The following is a 19,930-nucleotide window of genomic DNA, read 5'->3' on the forward strand; positions in this document are numbered from 1 at the left end:
GTCTATCTGAAGTGTACCTGGCGTATAAGACGACCCCCCACTTGGAGGCATATTTTTCAGGGCCAAAAAATCGTCTTATACGCCGGCAAATACGGTAAATGCCTACTATTTACCAGAAATTCTTCTAGGTGCAGTAGATACAATAATGAAAGATCAGTTGCTGCATTTAAGGACCGTAATTGTGTGAGTGAGTAAAAGATAAAAGGAGAATTATAACAATGTGACAAGTACAGGCACATAGGTAAGGAGAGTGAACTACATAGTACATAGAAAAAGAGGTACCTTAGTTACAGGTATCAAGGAAGGTTTCCTAAAGGAAGCGACATCTAAACAGAAACCTCCCAAATGTTCCCCTTGTTTATCAACAAGTACCCCTTAGGCCAGATGTACTGCATTTTGACTGTTATACTTATTATATAAAGGAAGGGCCACAATAAGAATATACTATATATTTGCTTCTCTTTAGAAATAAAAGGGTGGCTTTGATGGAGGGAATTGCGTTACTGGAGACCAGACGTAGATTACTTGGCTGGATCAGTGTGCCAGGTGAAGAGCTGTGGAAAACGATCTCAGCGGTCAAGTCGGCTTGAGAAGAGCGCTGAAAGCTAAGGAAAAGAACTTCAACTTCATTAGTTCCGATATGTCTCAAGGGGGTACACGATATTGGCTAGCGCTGGGTCAAGGATGACTGCAAACAAACATTCATACCTTAAGGGAATTGCTGTAATGGGAGTGTTTTCAAAACGTTACGTGAACGCCGCAAAAGAGGAACGCCGTACGGGGATAGGGAAGGCTCGCCCGGGAAGGCCTCGAACAGGCGTGGGAGTCTGCCCCACGGGGTGCCCGGGGGAAAGCCACTCTGGACTCAGAAGCCGTGGCAGAGACGGCAAAGCGCAGAGCGGCTGGCGGACACCGAGTTCTCGCCGGCGGGGGTGAGCGCAGGGCCGGGCGACGGCAGGGCGACGCGAACGCGGAGCTCGTCCCTAACCCACGTCTCAAGGAAGCCAGTGGGAGGCTGCGGCGGTGCCGTCTCTCCACGGTTCCGCGGGACTTACCCGGACAGCCCCTTCTCCTTGGTTTTGGAAGACGCTCCTCCGTCATTAACTGGTTTGGCCTGAATCCTAACTAACTGTTGCTGCCTCCCAAGTTTCTGAATTCTCTCTTCTCAAACAAATTTTAAAAAGAAAGAAAAGAGGAAAAACTTCCTCCTTCCTTTCCGAGGCAAAGACAAAAGTTTGGGGCTTAGCACCCTGACCCGGAAAGCTCCAGCAGGCACATCAAATTCGGCGCCTTCTCGCACATGGCCCCGCCTCTTCCGGGAAGTGACTGTCCCCTTTGCCTGTTCTGGGCGTACGCTCGAGCCAGTCGGCCCACTGTACGCATGCGTGGAGCTGTTGCTTGGTGCTCCGATTAATCTTCCCTTTCACTCCGCTAATCAACGCACCCCCTCCCCCACCCCGCATCCCGCCGCTGCCGAGCCCAACACTTCTACCCGGTTTCCCCGGCCGCTCAGCGGCACTTCCGGCCCCTCCTTTAGACTACAGTGGCGCGAACCCTCCGAACCACGCACGCGCGGGCAGAGTCCGGCGGGAGGGGGGGGGCGGGGCGCAGGCGCGGAGCGTCCCGCAGTGGGCGCCGGGGCAGCCGGGCTCCTGCGTTCTCCCGCCGCAAGCGTTCGGTTCCCGGCGGGCTAACGGCGTCTAGCCGAGGCCGGGACGCTCCCAGCGTGGCGTAAGAGTCCTGTTGCACCGCGACAGTCCCGCCGATCGGGTTCCTTGCGGAGTCTTCGACTTGTTCGAGGTAGGGTGAGGGCACGCGCCTTCGCTCTCCCTTGCTCCGGACCCCCCCCCCCCCTGGTGTCCCCTTAGCTGGCAGCCCCCAGCCCATCTAGTGACCGCTGTGTCACCGGAGCTGCTGCGGTGTCCAGAGTGGTCCCCGTGGGCCCGGGCTGGCTGGCCGGCGAGCGCGGATCTTCGCGCCCTCTCTGCAGGAGGCACAGGTCGCCTCTGCCGCGGGAAACTTGCCTGTCTGCGCCGGGCCCCTCCTTCGGGCGGCTCCTGCGGCGAGGCTAGCAAATCCCGTCTCCGGCTGTGGGACACCGCGCCTGGCCCCAAATGGCCCTTTGGCTTTGAGAAGTAGCTTGAAAAGGGGGTAAAGGGCAGGGGTTGAGATTGCGATCGGAAATTGGGCTCTTACACGAATCTGATGAGATACCTCACTGCCAGCAACTTAAGTATGTTTAAGAGATCCATGCAAACATCACTTAAATTGGATTTGTTGTTAAATCCCAGTTTCGTGAAAACGCAAACTGTATTATCTAGAAAAATTAAATTGTGCTGTTGGGAGCTTTCACGATGGCATATCTTTCTCGAATTGTGGAAAAATGAACTGGAGAAGAATCCCAATGGGGACTTGCGGAGCCCAGGACTCAAGGGTAGAGATGGTGCTGTAGGACCAATAGTGCTTGATATAATTTTGTGGTAATACCTAGAAACAGCAATTATTTGGTGTTTAAACCCTGAAGACAAGTTATGTGAGCGCTTATTACCCTGAGTATATTTCGTGAGTTGGAGATTAAAAGCGAGTGTTTTTAAAAGACAAGCTCTTCTGGAATGTATATTCAAAAGAAAGAAAGTCAAAAATTTCTGACTTTTAGATGGCTACTAGGTAGTCTTTTAAAACATCCAAAGGCATATGCTGTGGCCTGGGATGATTCCATGGGCTTGTGGGTGGGAAGGGACCATATTAGAACTTCTACTTAGATTTGCTTCATCTCATTCTATTACTGTATGAAATACACAAGTAATAATTTTATGTTGGAATGTGTATTCAAGATTTCTTTTGCTGAATGGGTGCAAGTACAAAAAAGTTTGGAGCTCACTAGACCGTTGCTTAAAAATATATTTTTGTATAAGACAGAACCAGTGTTCTGTGACCCGCGACAAGTCCGTACCACCTCTTTAGGTTTCAGTTCCTTTTCTGTAATTGGAGAAAATACCGTTGTACATAACTCACAGGATTTTTAAATATGTTGAGTAGGGAAGTAGAGTGAGAGAGGTAGTTTTAGTTACATCTCTGTATCTATCTGTAATTAGTATAAAGCATTTATTGAGCCTGGCAAAAAGTAAGTACAAATGACATATTAAAGTTGTTACAGTGAAAAATAGGTTTTATTCCCCAAAGGTTTATTTTACTGAGTGCCTAGATGTAGAATTTTGTATAAAACCTGCCTGAATCTTGACTATCATTTTCAGACCTAAGTTAGGAAAATCAATCAAAGCTGCACTTGGCTTACTTTCAGGAATTAATAAGTAACACAATTTTACCATATTAGTATGCGTTATATTTAAGGCGTATTTAAATGTCACAGTTCTATATATACACATACTCAAATGTCCAGATGACTGACGGTCAAGTGTCTAGATGACTGACGGTCAAGTGTAATCATTTATATTAATGTTAGCATTTTTGATTTACTAATGAGATACATCTTTTCTTACTCAACATACTTTTCCTGGTGACCAAATTCAGACTAATTTCTGTAGCTTTCTTACCTCTCCTCCCCAATTCCCTCTACTGCGGAGTACATTTTACTGCCTACTGGCCTCTCCATCTCAGTATCTTAGGAGCACATCATACTCAATGTTTTCCAACAAAATAAATGTATTATTTATCTTCCCTCCTTGCCAAACCTGCTTCGTCTACTTATAGTGTGGCATTTAGCATTAAGTGAGAAGATTGTTTCTGAAAATTAAAAGCAAAATATGTTCCTTAATTCTGATATTTTTATTGTAAAGAAACAAATATTAAAAACTGTGAAGAGCTTTGTGGGTGTATTGAAAATCCCAGAGGGTTTTCTTTTCCCCCTTTTTGTGTATTCCAGAGTATTTAAAAGTATTTTGGGGTGGAGGGGCATCTGGAAGCAATTTTACTGTTTTAGCCATATTTAACTCTCAAGACATTGATGTGTTTTTAAAAATCCATTATCACGAAGTTACAAAGTGATCCCTATTTTAAAAGGTAGGATCCTTCAGTGTTTGTTAGATGTGTGTTACCATGGCAACCTAATAGCAAACTGCAAATCCCAGGCTAAGCACAGCAAACAAAAAACATCGTGGTCACGTAGCACACTATATTCTGTGTAGTATAGAATCTTACATTCATGGTAAGAAGCTTACCACACTTACCTTTGTGTACTTCCCTCCCGAATTGATTTGAAAGACTGCAGTTGTGTATTAATGGTAAAATACTAAAATCAGTCAACTGATGTCTGAGTGCCCGCTAACAGCAAGATCATATACTAGGCATTAATAAAAAACTGTCTAAAAGGCCTTTAATATTGTGAAAACCAAAAATGTTTCTTCTTCCCTCTTCTGCAATAAATTAATTACTACCCAGCAATTGAGAAAGGAATAGAGGATGGGGAGAGAGAAGAAAGTGTTGGGGGAAGTGGCCTGGTGATATTCTAGGGAGTTTAAATTAGCAATAAACCGAAACCAGTATACATTGATTCTTGTTATGAAGTCATTTGAGAAATATATTTGATTTTCAAGTTTTGAGTTGTATAAGAGATTCAAAAGAAACATTAAATTATTTGTGAGGGAAAATGTTGACTATTTTGTACTCGTGACTCTAATGCTAATATTGTCTGTAAAGGCATTTGTTTAGGTTGACAGTCTTTTGGATGTGAAGTAACATAGCTTTTAAATGATATTTAATTGATCACGGTAAGTTAGGTCCTTCATTGCCTTCAGGATGATATGAAGTCCAAGTTTTTTAATGCTGTTGACAACAGTTGTCAAATTTCAATATGCTTATAAATGATCTGAGATCTTGTTAGAATGAAGATTCTGATTCACGTGGTTTAGGGTGTGGCCTGAGATGCTGGATTCCTAACATACACTAGGAGATGGAAGTGCCACTTGCTGGTCCTTGGACTACACTTTTAATGTCAAGTCTGCGAGTCATTCTTTGCTGCTCTTTCTTGCTTGCTAGCTGTGCCTCGTAAATTTATGGCGCTGTGTCATCGACTTGCTTATAGAATCCCCTACAGCAGCAGTTTGCAAAGTGGGGCTGGGCCATCTATGAGACTCTTAGGATCTACAAGGTCAAAATTGTTTCATAATAATAGTAAGATGCTATTTGTCTTTTTTATTTTGTTTCACTTATGAGTGTAAGTGGAATTTTCCAGAGGTTATGAGATGTGATGATGTCATTGCTCTAATGACTGATAGAAATATGTACTTGTGTGTTTTCTGTTTTAAAAGTTTATCAGTTATAATTTATAATATGGTAACTATTGATAGATATAAATAAAAGCTCTTTGAGTTCCATAGCACCTTTTAAGACACCACCTTTGAGAACTGCTGCCCTATGGTATTGGGCCCTGGACACAGACTCGATCTAGAAGTTTACCAGAGCTCTTTCCTTAGTGGCAGTGACTGCTGAGGCCGAGTGGGAGTTTCAGCACCCACGTGGTCACCTTAGACACTAGTGGTGTAGCCTCCTTACCTCTCTGGGCAGTGGTAAAAGGCCTCCTTTGACACCATCCAAGGGGGAGTGGGAGTAGGGAGCACTTTATTACAGCCTGGTGGGGTGGATGTCTAGCCTCTCTAGGTGGTCTCCGCTGAAGCCAGTGTCATGGCTCCCTACTTGGCCTACATAGCCTTCTCTCATAGGAGCCCAGTTGGGATGTTGAGATGCCTCCTTAGAGGCCTCACCAGGGCACAAGTCCAGGTTACCCACTTGGCCTTTGCTGGCATGGAGGGGAGGCAGAGGGGTCGGCAGTTTTTTCATTGGTATTTGGCTGAAGTAGAGCAATTAGTGCCAGAAAGTTTTCTGTCTTGTTAGTCTGCCTTTTCCTGGACCTTTGGTTAGAGAGAACAAAGCTTTCATTAGCCCCCACCCCCCTTCCGCTTCCCCAGCACCTGTTGGTGTTTCCACAATTGCTGTCTTCTCCAAGTCTGGGATGTTTGAAGCAAAACAAAAACTCAGGAAACTCACCAAGGTGTCATTCCTTGGGTGCTGAGATCCCTAGCCAATTTGCCTCCTCTTTCAGGGTCTTCTTATGTTTGTTTTATACGTAATTTCTAAGGTTTTTAGTTTTACTAAGCAAGAGGAATAGGGAAGGATACACTTATTCTATCTTCCTGGAAGTGAAAGTCTCTGATTGTTTTTCTTTTTAAGTTGCACTGTGGGAGAACTCTAGCCCCATTACATATTCCTTATACTTGGTTGTATACAAATTTATGAATAAACAGTACAATATTCCCATTAAAGAAAAACTAGATTTGATACAGCAAAGAACTTGTATTTGGAAGAAATGTTTAAAATTTCATTAAATAGAATTTGCATGAAGCGAGTCATGACTACAGTTGAAGATTTTACAAAACAAGGCAATTGTGTATAGTAAATTTGGAGCTTTAAAATTTCAATATTTTGGAATATAAAATTGTGGATAAAATGATTCAGGAAGATACAGTGAGCCTGTAAAAAACAGTATACAAAATAGAAATTAAAATGATTTCATAAAGTTAACTTTAGAACAGTATCCACTATCTAATAGCTTTAAGCCTATTTCTTTCTCACTTTCAAAAAATATTCAAGTGTCATGCCATAGAAGTGATTTCAAAGTATTAAAAAGATGGGCAAACTACTCATTTCAGTTAATGAATTGTCATAATAATAAAGTTGGCAAAGATTGTCCCCCAAAACAGTTGCTCCAGAATATGCATAGATATTTAATATTTCTGAAATTGGTTCTGTCAGTATAAGTTTGGAAAGCAGTGGTTAAAAAAAAAAAAAAAAAGAATCACTGTATGACTCTCCCTCACCCTCCCTTTCTCGCATTCCTCCTCTAGTCAGGTTCTGTTTCTGCCTAGCTACTTCCTGCTCTCTGTAACCCCACTCCACAGCCTCCCGCCCTGGCTGCACACACACACAGACACACACATAAGACTGGCTTTCTGTCCTGTGATGCATGTCCTATCTTCTAGGGAGGGGTGACTAGAATCTTTCAGTCAAAATTCATGAGAAAGAAAATCTCATTCTACTGCTGCCCAGGTCCCTGGTACACACAGGATTGCTGTGGGGTAGTGCTGAGGGACGTAAATGGGTTGAAACTGTAACTATTCTCATATCCTTTTCTTGTAGGTTAGAAAGTTGTGATCACCTATGTCATGAATTTTCTCTGTTTATTCAGGAAACAGTTATTAGGTACCTATCTGTTGAGGTCTTAAATGTACTTAAAAGAGAAAAATGAAAGCAGCAGTCAGAGTGGTCATAACATTTAATTTCAATCACAGACTATCCGCTTTGACTTGAGGTGCGGTATTCATAAGTTTAGAAAAGCTTGTGTTATTTTAAATATGTTTTCTAGGTATACATTTTATAGTCTATTGGTAAAAAATAGACAATTAGTATGGGCTTTCTTTAGGGAACAGTTAACAGAAACTCCTGGTGCTGGGTCACACTGCTTCAAAATGTGCTGCTTTGGGAAAATAATTTAAAAGTGAAAATTTTATCTGATTCAGTATTACTTTATAACTCACAAAAGTTGGATGATTGCTCTGGAATGATTTTAGAAGGCATTTTGCCATCTCTATTCATAGATCTAGGAAACTGGAAACCACAGTTACACAAAATCTTTTTACCTTCTGTGAGTTTAGGAGTCAAAACATTTAGGAAGGTCCCTATCTATAAAGTCATAGCCATGAATAATTGAAATAAAATCAACTATTGTAACACATGCAGATAATTTAAAACACAGAAATTTATTATCTTCTGTAGGTTAGAAGTCTGACATGTCTCCCTGGGCTAAAATCAAGGCGGCAGCAGGGCTGTGTTCTTTTCTGGACACTCTTAAGGGCAAAATGTTTCCCAGCCTTTCCTTAGCTCATGGATTCCTTCCTCCATGCAAATGATATTTTTACTTTTTTATTTTTAAGTAAAAATGAATGAACATAGTACATAAAACTTAGTCTGGTTTATTTTAATTTTAACGTGTATGGAACAGTCACATGGATGCTGTACTTGACTTACTTCATCGTTACCATAATATTTTAATATTTGTTCAGACCCGATGGCCAAAAGAAAGGAAGATAATTTCTTCTCTCCTGAAAATGCCAAAAGACCAAGACACGAAGAGCTGGAGGATTTTGATCACGATGACGATGGTACTTCTACTTTGGTAAGTGCAAAAATACAAAATTATGGTTTTTGATTAGCATGTTTCTCATGTCTGTGTGGTGTATATGTCATACTCTTGATAATTCAATTCAGGAAAAGCAGTATGATTTTTAAAAAGCTGAAGTAAAATAACCTGACAATTTTGAAGGTTTTGTTAATTAGAAAAAAATGAGTACGGAAAACAGTGATACAAAGAGCAGATTCTTTGGAAAGATCAATAAAATTGACAAACCTCTAATGAAACTTAAAAAGGGTAAAAAAGAGAGAAGACAACAAATTTCCAATATCAGGAATGAAACAGTAGCTGTGACCACAGACCCTGCAAACATCAAAAGGATAATAAGGGAATACTGTTTACAACTCTACACACATAAATTTCACAACTTAGAGTGGACCAGTTCCTTTTTTTTTTTTTTTTTTCCAAGCTGAGCCATCCTGCCACCTGTTGGCAGCTCAGCTCAGGCTGTGAATCGAACTGGCAACCCTGTTGCTCAGAGCTTGCACTCTTGAGTGAGCTCTTAACCAACTGAGCCACTCGGTTGGCCCCTGGACCAGTTCCTTTAAAAGTGCAAACTACCACAATTTACCCAATGTGAAGTAGATAATATGAATCACTTTACAAGTATTAATGAAATTCATTGTTTAAAAACTCCTATTAAAGAAACCTTCATGCCCAGTTGTTTTGACTGGAGAATTGTACCAAACATTTTAAGAAACACGAATATAAATTCTACATAGTTGTTTCCAGAAAATAGAAGGGGGGGAAACACTTTCCAATTCATTATCTTGATACCAAAACCAGACAAAGAGGGTACTAAAAAAGCAAACTACAGACCAATATGCCTCATGGATACAGACGGAAAAATCCCTAACACAATATTAGCAAATAGAATTCAGCAGTATATAAAAAGAATTACACACCATGATCAAGTAGGGTTTATCCTAGGCGTGCAAGCCAGTTTAGTATTTGAATATCAGTCAGTATAATTCACCATTTTAACAGGCTAAAGAAGAAAAATCACATGATCACATCACTTGATGCAGAAAAAGCAGTTGACAAAATTCAGCACCATTCATGATGAAAATTCTCAGTAGGAACAGAGGGGAATTTCCTCAGTGTGATAAAGAGCATTAACAAAAAACCCTACAGTTCATATCATACTTAATGGTAAAATACTGAATTGTCTATTTTTCCTATGATCAGGAACAAGGCAAGGATGTCTGTTCTCATCATTCTTATTTAACACAGTGCTGGACAATTTAGCCACCACAATAAAGCAAGAAAGAAAAAAAGGTGTACGTGTTGGAAAGGAAAAAAAACAATCTCTGTTTGCAGATGACCTGATTGTCTACATAGAAAATCTCAAGGAATTAAAAAACAAAACAAAAAACCTCTTTGGACTATATCCAGCAAGATTGCAGGATATAAGATAAACTTTTTTTTTTTTTTAAAGTCATTGGTTACTAGCATTGAACACAGCGACACTGAAGTTCAGAATATAATACCATTTACAGTCGCTCAAAAAATGAAATACTTAGGTCTAAATCTAACAAAATATGTACAGGACTTTATGCTGAAAACTATACAGTGCTGATGAGTTGAATCAAAGAAGACCTAAATAAATGGAGAGACATACTACCTACCATACAACCCAGTATTTATCCCAGAGAAATGAAGATGTATCTTCACACAAAAATCTGTACATTACTGTATACCCTGCTTTATTTGTAATAGCCAATACTGTAACAACAAACTGTCATTTGTTGAGTGAATGGTTAAACAGACTGTAGTATATCCATACCATGAAATACTATTTATCAATAAAAAGCTGTGAACTGCTGATAATAGGCAACAATAGACAATCATGGTGAGTGACAAAAACCAATCTCAAAAGGTTACATTCTGTTTATTCCATTTATATATAACACTCTTGAAATTGACAGTGTTACAGAAATGAAGAACAGACTAGTGGACGGGGATTAAGGAGGGGATGGGTTGGGTGGGATGTGGATGTGACTCTAAAGGGGCATCATGAGGGATCCTGTGGTGATGGGAACATTCTGTACCCTGACTGTATCAACACCAGTATCCCTGTGGTGCTGTGGTTGTCAAGATGCTACGCATGGACAGAAACTGGGGAAAGGGGTCACAGGATGTCTATATTATTTCTTACAACTGCTTCTGAATCTACCATTAGATCAAAACAAAAAAATATTTTAAAAAACTTGCACCATGATTTCTGGTATTCTACTCATACAAGGATATAAATGGTTACTGCCTTTTTTGATTTTTTTTTTTAAAATTGGGGAATTGGGGGAGGGGAACAGTGTTGGGGAATTGGGTAGAGGGACCAGCTAAGTTGTCTTAGTTGTGGAGGTTGCCAGTCGCCATCTGGCTGCCTGTCTGCAGCTCGTGGCCTCTAAGCTCAAGGTGCTGTGTTACAATCTTAGTTGTGGGTAGGCGGAACCACCATCCCATGTGGAAGTCGAACCAGCAGCCTTGTTGTTAAGAGCGCACGCTCTATCCACTGAGCCATCCGGGTGGCAGCTCAGCTCAAGGTGCCGAGTTCAGTCTTAGTTGCGAGTGGGCGGGCGTAGCCACCATGGAACAGGCAGTCTTGTTAGGAGCATGTGCTCTCACCAGCTGAGCCATCCTACCACCTGTTGGCAGCTCAGCTCGGGTACAGCATCACTGGCCCATGTGGGAATCAAACCGGTGGCCCTATTGCTCAGAGCTCGCACTCTTAAACTAACCCTTAACCACCTGAGCCACTTGGCCAGCCCACTTACGGCATTTTAATAAGTGGTGTCCACAAGAAGAGAGCCCAGGGACTTTTTAAAGAAACTCTTTACAAAGCTGGAGACATTAACTGTTCTTCAAAAAAATTGGAAAGTTTGGTAAAATATGGCTGATTTATTTTGTTGTTGCTTTCTTTTAAGATTTTATTGGGGAATTGGGGGAGGGGAACAGTGTTGGGGAATCGGGGAAGGGGAACAGACAAGTTGCTGTCCTTTTGTTCTTCAGTCTAGTTGTGAAGGACGTCGCTTCAGTGGCCCATGTTGGTATTATTGTGTTCTTCCTGGGTGAGGCAGATTGGTGGACGGCCACTCACGGCAGCTCACACCAGCTGCCGGCAGCTCACGCTGGCTGCCAGCCACTCACGGTAGCTTATGGCAGCCCCCTGCATCAGGGGCTGCAGCCTACACCATCGCTGGCAACTCACCGCAGCCCAGCTCCAGGTCGAGCTGTTGTTCACCATCTTAGCTGTAGAGGGCGCAGCATCACTGGCCCCCATGTGGGATCTGAACCAGGGTTCTGCTGCTCAGAGCTGGTGTCCCAAGCCAACTCTTAACCAACGAGCCACTCAGCCAGCCCTATTCTGTTATTTCTAATTACAAGGTGTGACCACTGTGTGCCAAACTCTTGATTAAAACATTTATGAACTTTTTCTAATTTAATCCTAACATATTACAATATGGGAGTTATTTCTGTTTTACAGATTTAGAAACCATATATTCTTTATACATTGCCGAAGTCACACAGTTATAATAAGTGACAGACACAGAAAGTCACAATAAGTGACAGACACAGAAAGTCACAGGCTTGACCATTTCAGAACATGTACTCTTTGAAGTGTCTATATCAAGTTAAGTGTTGAAACCATCCCATCTTTCAGGTGTATTCTAGATATGACTCTGTAGTTTATGGGAAGCTTCCTTACACCAGTGGTTCTCAACCAGGGGGATTTTACCCCCCCCCCCCACCCCGACCCTCCCAGGGACGGTTTAGCAATGTCTGGTGATATTTTTGGTTGTCACAGCTGAACGGTGGTTGCATACTACTGGCATCAGGTGTGTAGAGGCTCGGGATGCTGTTAAACATCCCACAGTACACAAGATAGCCCCCCTTCTACAGGAAATTATCTGACTCAAAATGCTGGTATTTATATTGAGAAACCTGTAATACACTTATTAGATCCTTTCAGGACTTTAGAACGCATAGTTATTCACATAAGGTTCCCCCTGAATTTCATCTTACTCGTTGATTGAAGTTAATGTTCACTTTCTGTGCTTTTTTCATTGGAAACACTGCTGGTCTTTCTCCTGCCAGCAATCGCTTCTTGACTATAATGAGTGGATTAGACAGATTGATTGTTTTCTCCCATTGTTTTTTATTAATAGACTGCAGCAGACGTTGGAATAATTGAGAGCATTCAGCTAAAAAACTTCATGTGCCATTCGATGCTTGGACCCTTTAAATTTGGTTCTAATGTCAATTTTGTGGTTGGCAACAATGGAAGTAAGTGCTTTTGCCTTCTTTCTTCTTGAACTTGGAGCAGTACTTTGAGATTAAAATGCATTAAGTTTTTTAAATAGGTGATTACTAGTGCTGATAAATCTAAGCTTTAGATCTGTAACTTGTGATCATGTGTATTTTTAGTATTTGCTGCAGTCTTACAGTTTAAGAAAATGAATTAACTCTAGGTTCATTGTTTATGCAATAAGAATAAACATTTCCTGCTTTTCTTTTGAATCCATTTACCTTGGAATTCATGGCCTAGAAGAATGGACGAGCTACCTCATTGCGATTGAGGCAGCCTTATGTCCTCCATCTATTAAATGTTGTAACAGGACATAAATAAAGCGCCACGGGAATCCAAACATGAAAGAAGCTAATTCTCACGCTTGTGGCCATTGAAAGCATTAAGAGGAAAGGATATTTGTGCTGGGACTTCACTGAAAATGATAGATTCTTTAGGTCTCATTGAGGATGAAACTGAGATGTTCTAGGCAAAGAGTGGTCATCAGCCAAGGTTTGGAGGGATAGAAGTAGATGTGTGTGGAGCATGGTCAGCAACCTCATGTGGCTTTGTCTTACCGTACCTGGTAGGAAGAGGCAGAAGCTGACACTGGACCGTCGTGTTGTAGGTGATAGGTTGAAGTCTAGAAAGTCATGATAAAGATTTTGGGGATTTATTCAGAAGTCAGTAGGGAACCAATTAAAGTTTTTGAGTAAAGCGATAACATGATCAAGATTTGTGAAACAAACTGGCCATGTTGTGGAGAACAGATTAGGAGGGGAAAGACACAAGAATTAGAAAGACCAGTTAGGTAGCTTTGGTTGATAGACCAGCCAGGCTTGAGGTTCCCAGATGGACTGAGCCAGTCTGCAGGGAGAGGAGGCTTGCCAGAGCCTACAAATGATAACAGTGCTGGCACATGAAACGAGGTTCATGTAGTTCCACAGCCTGTTTAGTTGCTATTTGTTTTCCCTACTCTATATTCAGTTAAGAGAAAAGTATTTTCAGGAGAATAGACAAAACGGATCAGCGCTACAGGGAGGTCACACGGGACAAGAAGTGAAGAAAGACCGGTCGGTTCTGCAGTTAGGTCTTTTCTTATTTTTACCTTTTGAAGCAGTGATTTTATTAATGAAGCTTATGAAGAAATAATGCAAGTAGTGGAGGCAGTGAATTTAGAAGTGAAGGAAAAGGAGAGAGTTAGAATGGGACTTCAGAGGCATTTCCAGCACTAAGTTTAACTTTAGTTAAACAGTGGTGTATTTTGGTTAATTTGGAGTATATTGAGGAGGATGATGGGCTGATAACAGCTGATTGAATCAATTGATAGTTCGTAAAATGCTTACCATATTCTGGGTAATTTTGTAGATGTTGGAATTTTTGTGGTATTTTGTGTCTTAGGGTAAAAAGAAGTACACTTTGCAGAGAGCTAACAAATGAATAATATTCAAATTGGTAATAATTTTCCAGATATTACATAAAATACCTATTTGTATGACCGATAATTTTTCATATTTAAGTTCATTCATTAAACAAATACGTCAGTGCCCATTATGGGTAGATATTGGAGATACAGCACTGAATAAAGTAGACAACATTCTTGTCCCTATGAAATTTGAATTCAGGGGTTGTTAAAAATAGGTATTGACTTATAAGAATTCATGGAAAAAGTAAATTGCAATCAAAGGAGAAAGTAATAACAATTAGATGAATTAAGTATATATGTATAGTTAGATAGATCATTTAATAGGTTGATAGGCCAAGCTACAGTGGGATATTTAGGTTGAAAAGGTAACCATTTTTCTATTTCCTTATTATTGGCAAAATTTTAATTTCTAAAATGTAATTTTTCTAATAGCAGTAAATATTTCATGATATATACAACTTTTTTTTTTTTTTTTAGTTTGCTGCCTTGGCACTGGAATTACAATTGAAGTAGTATAATACTTTTAGGGTTAGGCTAATTCACATTTTCATTCAGAAACCTTTTTACATCAAATTGTAGGAGTTAGCCATTTCTTTTCTCTCTCTCTTTAATGAATGTGATTTCTTCAACACCTGTTTCCTTAGGTGGGAAGAGTGCAGTACTTACAGCTCTCATAGTTGGTCTTGGTGGAAAAGCAGTCGCCACTAATAGAGGATCTTCTTTAAAAGGTTTTGTGAAAGATGGACAGAAGTAAGTGCTTGCTTTCTACATGTATTTTTCAGTTCTTTAGTAAGAAGCAGCTAGCTACTTTAGATTCCCAGTTCATATAGACATTACTGGAAATGAATTGGCTTCTCAGAGCGGGAGCCGAGGTATCACATCTTTTCATTCCCTTCTCTTGCCCCCATCGCCAGCATGGCTCACTGTTGCCTGTTCTCACCAGACAGAAAGCTTGTGTAAATTATTGCCATGTGCCTGCCTACCTACACTCTTGTTTCTGTTACCTTTCTAGAAGAACGAGCAGTGATAAATAATGTACTTGTGTTTAAAGGAATATATGTACACATTGGACTTTTCTGACTCTTGATCCAGACCTCGCTTTGGCAAGTACACATTGATCTGACAGAGCCAAAAGCAGAGTCTATGACCAGCTAGGGTGTCCCTGCACACAATTTCTGCCTCTTGCTCTTTAAGAATTCCAAAAAAGTATTCCATTTTCTGTCTCTGATTTTCTACCCTTTACCCAGGTGTTCACCAGGGAGTTTCATTTGAGGACCACAATCACAAGTCAATTTGTGGTCCATCTTGACGGTTGGTGAATGGTCCTATAACTGCCTTCTTTGGCTTTACGTTTTTATTTTTTTTGGCATAGTGTGCCGTCACATAACTACACGGCAGTTGTCCAGTTTACATCATCATAGACTCATGGCCTTTTGCCCATTAGGAGCTCTCTTCAGGGTGATGTCGTTATTCTTTTTTTTTTTTAGCTGAGCCATCCTGCCACCTTTTGGCAGCTCAGCGGCAGCTCAGCTTGGGCTGTGAATCAAACCAGGGACCCTGTTGCTCAGAGCTCGAGCTCTCAACCAACTGAGCCACTCGGCTGGCCTCCTTAATCTTTTTAATACTGCCTCAGGTAGCTGTGCAGGGACCCTGTTTCTCCTGACAACTAGACATCCGGGCTCTGTCACGGCTCCCAGAGTGAGGCTGCTTCCACTACTCACTCCTCTCTCACAGGCCTAGCGCCCAGAACATGGGCAACTTTGATCATTAGCAGCAATGCCTTTTTTCTCATATCATAACAGACTTTCCTCTGCTCAATGTTATATCCATTTAATTTCTCCCATTTTACTACCGGAAAAAAATCGAACAAGGGATGTGAGTCAGGATTGTGGGTATTTTTATGTATCTTTCAGAAACCTGTCAACTGATGGCTGTTGGTGTCAGTTCAACACCAACAGGAATCCCCAGTTTAGGGTGTGACGAAAGACCCTTAATTCAGTGCAAACAGCTCAATTGTGATACAGCTCAATTATGAAGCGGCATGGCTGTGAGGTGGCCCTGGGGCCCGGCCCCTCTCTGGCTAGACAGCTCCGCTCTTCTCTGCTGTATTCTGCTCCACCTGTTCCAGTCCGGTCCCACCCACTCCACTCTGCCATGCTCTGCTCTAGGGAGTCTCCTTTGGTGGTACTTCAGCTTCAGCTGGGGAAACGCAATCTTCTTCAGCTGTCAGTGAAAAGAGAAAGTGTGCTTTCCAAGCCAAAGGGGAACTGACTTATACAGACAGAACTGACTTATACAGACAGAAGCCCCCCACCCCTTGACCTTGATTGGTCCATATCTATGCACATGACTCCAAATCCTCACAGTCTGATTGGTCCAAAAGGCACTGTCCTGATTGGTCGGAATGGAGCTGCTGTTTGGTGAAAATGCTGATGAGGATATAGCTGTGTAACTCCAATTGGACAGGGAGAGCCTCAGTCTACTGGTTATAATAACATTCCAAAAACTCCTGTGTAGCTCAGATGGCAGGAGCACAGTGCAGGCAGGCAGTTCAGTGTGGGAGGCAGGCAGCTTAGTGCAGGCTTCTCCCCGAAGTGCAGTTTGTGTGAGAGGCCCCTGTGTAGAAAGGGCTGCTAGACTCTGTTTGTTTTTTTTTGTTTTTATTTATTTATTTTTTTTTTAGTTTGAGCCCAGTTAGCCACTAAACGCACTTCTTAGTAGGTATCTTCTTTCTCAGGGTCCTCAGACCTTAGGAATCTTAACCCTAAGCACGGGTTCCAAGTTGACTCAGGATAAGCAGGGGAAAAGAGACACAGAAAAGCACCTCCCATGCCTTGTGGCCTTGAAAAAGAACTATTTGGAAACAATTCTCCAGCATGTTTCCTGTCTCTACTTATCTTACTTAAACAGGCCGCAGCCCAGCAAGGTCTTCTCCCCCACAGTCCCCAAACAAAATATGTCTGAAGTGAAAAATTAGTTATTTTAACACTTAGTAGTCCCAATTCCGTTTCTATTTATTGTATTTAACTACCCATTTCTTAGTTGTCCAAACAATCACCTAGTCTACCTAGCCAGATAACACATTGATCTTTCAAATAGAAGTTTCAGGAAGAAATTAGTTTTTCTGTATCATTAAATGTTTTACTCGTATGTCTCAGTTAAATTATATTGTTCCCATTTGGGAAGTATCTGGACCAAAGCAGAAACTTCTTTCTGCGACTTGACCTTGGACTATAGCAGGGAGGAAGGGAGGGAGGAAGGGAGGGGAGGGGAGGGGAAAGAAAAAAGGAAGCTTACACATATCACGAACTTTTGAGGACACTGCATATAGATAGGAATGTTATTATATTTTAACAAGTTAATAATAGTTAAAACCTTTAACCTGAGTTCAGTCTCCTTTTTACTGACCTTGTCTTTTCAGTAGCTGTAAACAGCTTTTCCAGACCCATTACTATTCCTCTTATCATCCTCTTCCTCATTTAAAACATTTGGTATCAATAAAATTCCTCTTATTTTATAGTCTCTGATTCTGTCATCATGTTTTCCCAGAATCAGCTCTCTGAGCTTTTCAGTTGTCCATAGTCTATCCTGCATCTAAAATCTAGGTGGCTCTCCCGCTTGCCTGAGGAATGGCCGTCAGTCTGACATGGCTGTGAGGAAGTCCAGGACTGTGCTTCCTGTGCCGAACACTACACTCTCCATTTGTGCCCTGGGTGATGGGCTGCCGTAGAGATGCTTGCCCAGCATGGTTAGGAGAAGCCAGAGAACTGCAACTTGAGAGAGACCCTTTTCTTACCTGGGGCTTGGCCCTCCGATCATTCTTCAGCCCTTTTTCAGTGAAACGGGGACAGTGAATCTATTCTCCTAATACATTTCTTCTCGCAGGGACCCACGGTCTCATACCACTGGCTCTGCATCTCGCTGTCCCCTCCTCAGCCTTCCTGATACTAGCCCTGGTGGCATGGGGACCTTTGCACCAGTCCTGTTTTGCCATCAGCTGTGGCATTGGGAGTGGGTTATGCAGAAATGAATACTCATATCCCTGCTATACATTCCTGATTTAGTCAAGGCTACAGAACTTACTACGGCTACCCAGAGAAGGGGCAGATGGGTCACAATGTTACACTGTGTTTTCCTTGTTCCTCGATCCCATTGGTGTGTGCCTCCTCCCAGTTACTTTTGTGCAGATAGGTTGTTCCAGAGTTGAGAAAGAAGCCAAATTCCTACTGTGGCACTACTTGTTTGCATTGTTCTTAAAGATGTCTCAGTGATAGTCTGTCTTTTCACGTAAGCATCTCCCGTATTACAGACTGGGCTCTGTGGCCCTTATCCCATGCAGCACCAGCCACATCAGTACGGTGGGAAAGTGGCAGTTAGTGCCCAGCTCAAGTGTCCCTCTCTCCTTACGAGCAGTTGCTATTAGGCTGTTTTCTTAAGCCGTAATTTTTTTAATAACTTGACTTTCTTATATTTATTACATTCATATAGCAACAGGATGTCAGTGACTTCAAAGTTCTCACAACACTAAAGGTAGCTTTAAAATGGAAGCAGTATCTAGGAAGGAAAATAAAAAAGTAGACATTTGCTAATCAAGAGAGATGCTTGATAAATCAGAGAGCAAATACATGTAGTCACTGTAACCTGTTTTCATGAGGTACATTCACTTAATCCTAGATAATCATACTAGTTAATGAAATAAATACTTCTGCTCCATACTGTAGCCAGTTGCCCTTCCCCTGGCCTACTTTAGGTAATGGTTGTCAACTTTGGCTGTTCATTAGATCAACTTGGGGACCTTTTAAAAATCTTGTTAATTTCAACTTTTGAGGATCATATCTGTCTTCAAAACACACACACACCACCCCACTCAGGGTAGCTTTAGAAAACATTTACCGTCAAGATGCTGGGATAAATATCTTGGAAGATTCCAGGAGGAAGTACAGTTGGGTCTCATGAGTAACCAGAGATGAGAGACCTGAGAACCAAGTGTCGTTTGTCGCTGGGTCTGTGTGTGCGTCCGGTGTTCTCTGTGTGGGCTCCAGGCCTCTTTGTCTCCCTGGCCCTTCCTTCAGGTCCATGCTGCAACCCGTCCATTATACCACCCCGTCCTCTTACGTGATTGGCTGTGCTTCTGGATTGCGCTTCCCTCCGTTCCTCTTTCCTGCGACAAATGTGTGGGGATGTGAGTGTGTGTCTCTCGCATTGTCTCCGAAGCATGTGTGTTCTTATTGTTGAGCACAGTTTTTCTTACTCTATATGTGCAGGCATTTATGTCTCACTGTCTTAGTTTGGCAGCCGTGTGGGGAAGGCAGTGCTCCTGTGTTCTCTGCGTCTCTGATTCACCGCCAGTATCTGTGGGTATGTGTCTCAGTCTGTCTGCGTGGTTTCCCAAGAGCTGCCCTGTTCTGCGCTCCTGCGCCTCTCTAGTCTCTGCAGACTTTCTACTTGCTCCTCAGAGTGTAGTGCCCCAAACTGGTTTCTCTCATCCCAGAGGCCTCATAGCTTTGTAGCTCCAAGGAGTAACCATCTATCTATGTGCTTATGTCTTAATTTGAGGGTTTTTTTAAACTTTTCATTTTGAAATAACTGTAGATTTACCGAAGTGTTGTACAGTTTTCCTGTATACCCTTTACCTAATTTTTCTTAATGTTGATGTCTTCAATAACTATGGTGCTTTTGTCAAATCTGTGCAGTTAACAATGGGTATTACATTGTGAACTAAACTACAGATCTTATTTGGATTTGACCAGTTTTTCTGAATTTGAATTTTTCAAGAAAAGAGTCTGGCTCAGATAGTGTCAGATTTCTCGGCTTAGCTCAGCCCCTGGAGGGAGGATGGGGACTGATAGGGCTGCTAAGCCCTCTTCTGCTCCGTTGCTTGTGAAGAGGGCGGGGAAGCAAGTGCTGAGCGAACTTTTCAGTGTGTCTACTGTAATATCAGTTCACAGTCAAGTCCATTGTGAATATTTTTAAAGTATGTATTTATTGATGTCCTGTATTAACTTTTTTTTTAACC

The 19,930-nt window shown here is 41.8% G+C and overlaps 1 protein-coding gene across 2 annotated transcripts in view; it reads left to right on the forward strand.

Moving 5' to 3' along the window:
• The first annotated feature begins 1,594 nt into the window (after positions 1 to 1,594).
• Positions 1,595 to 19,930, forward strand: part of SMC6 (structural maintenance of chromosomes 6) — a 68,435-nt gene continuing 50,099 nt past the window's right edge. Inside the window, exons 1-4 of one of the 2 annotated variants that reach the window (XM_019655464.1) lie at positions 1,595 to 1,800; positions 8,076 to 8,188; positions 12,370 to 12,487; positions 14,559 to 14,664. In XM_019655464.1, the coding sequence (XP_019511009.1) occupies positions 8,081 to 8,188; positions 12,370 to 12,487; positions 14,559 to 14,664 (332 nt within the window). In that variant the 5' untranslated portion in view covers positions 1,595 to 1,800; positions 8,076 to 8,080. Of the gene's footprint in view, positions 1,801 to 8,075; positions 8,189 to 12,369; positions 12,488 to 14,558; positions 14,665 to 19,930 lie in introns of those variants that run through there. The other variant, XM_019655525.1, reaches the window with a different exon arrangement.

The sequence above is a fragment of the Hipposideros armiger genome, unplaced genomic scaffold (genome assembly GCF_001890085.2).
Source record: "Hipposideros armiger isolate ML-2016 unplaced genomic scaffold, ASM189008v1 scaffold_0, whole genome shotgun sequence".
In the NCBI taxonomy this organism is placed as follows: Eukaryota; Metazoa; Chordata; class Mammalia; order Chiroptera; family Hipposideridae; genus Hipposideros; species Hipposideros armiger.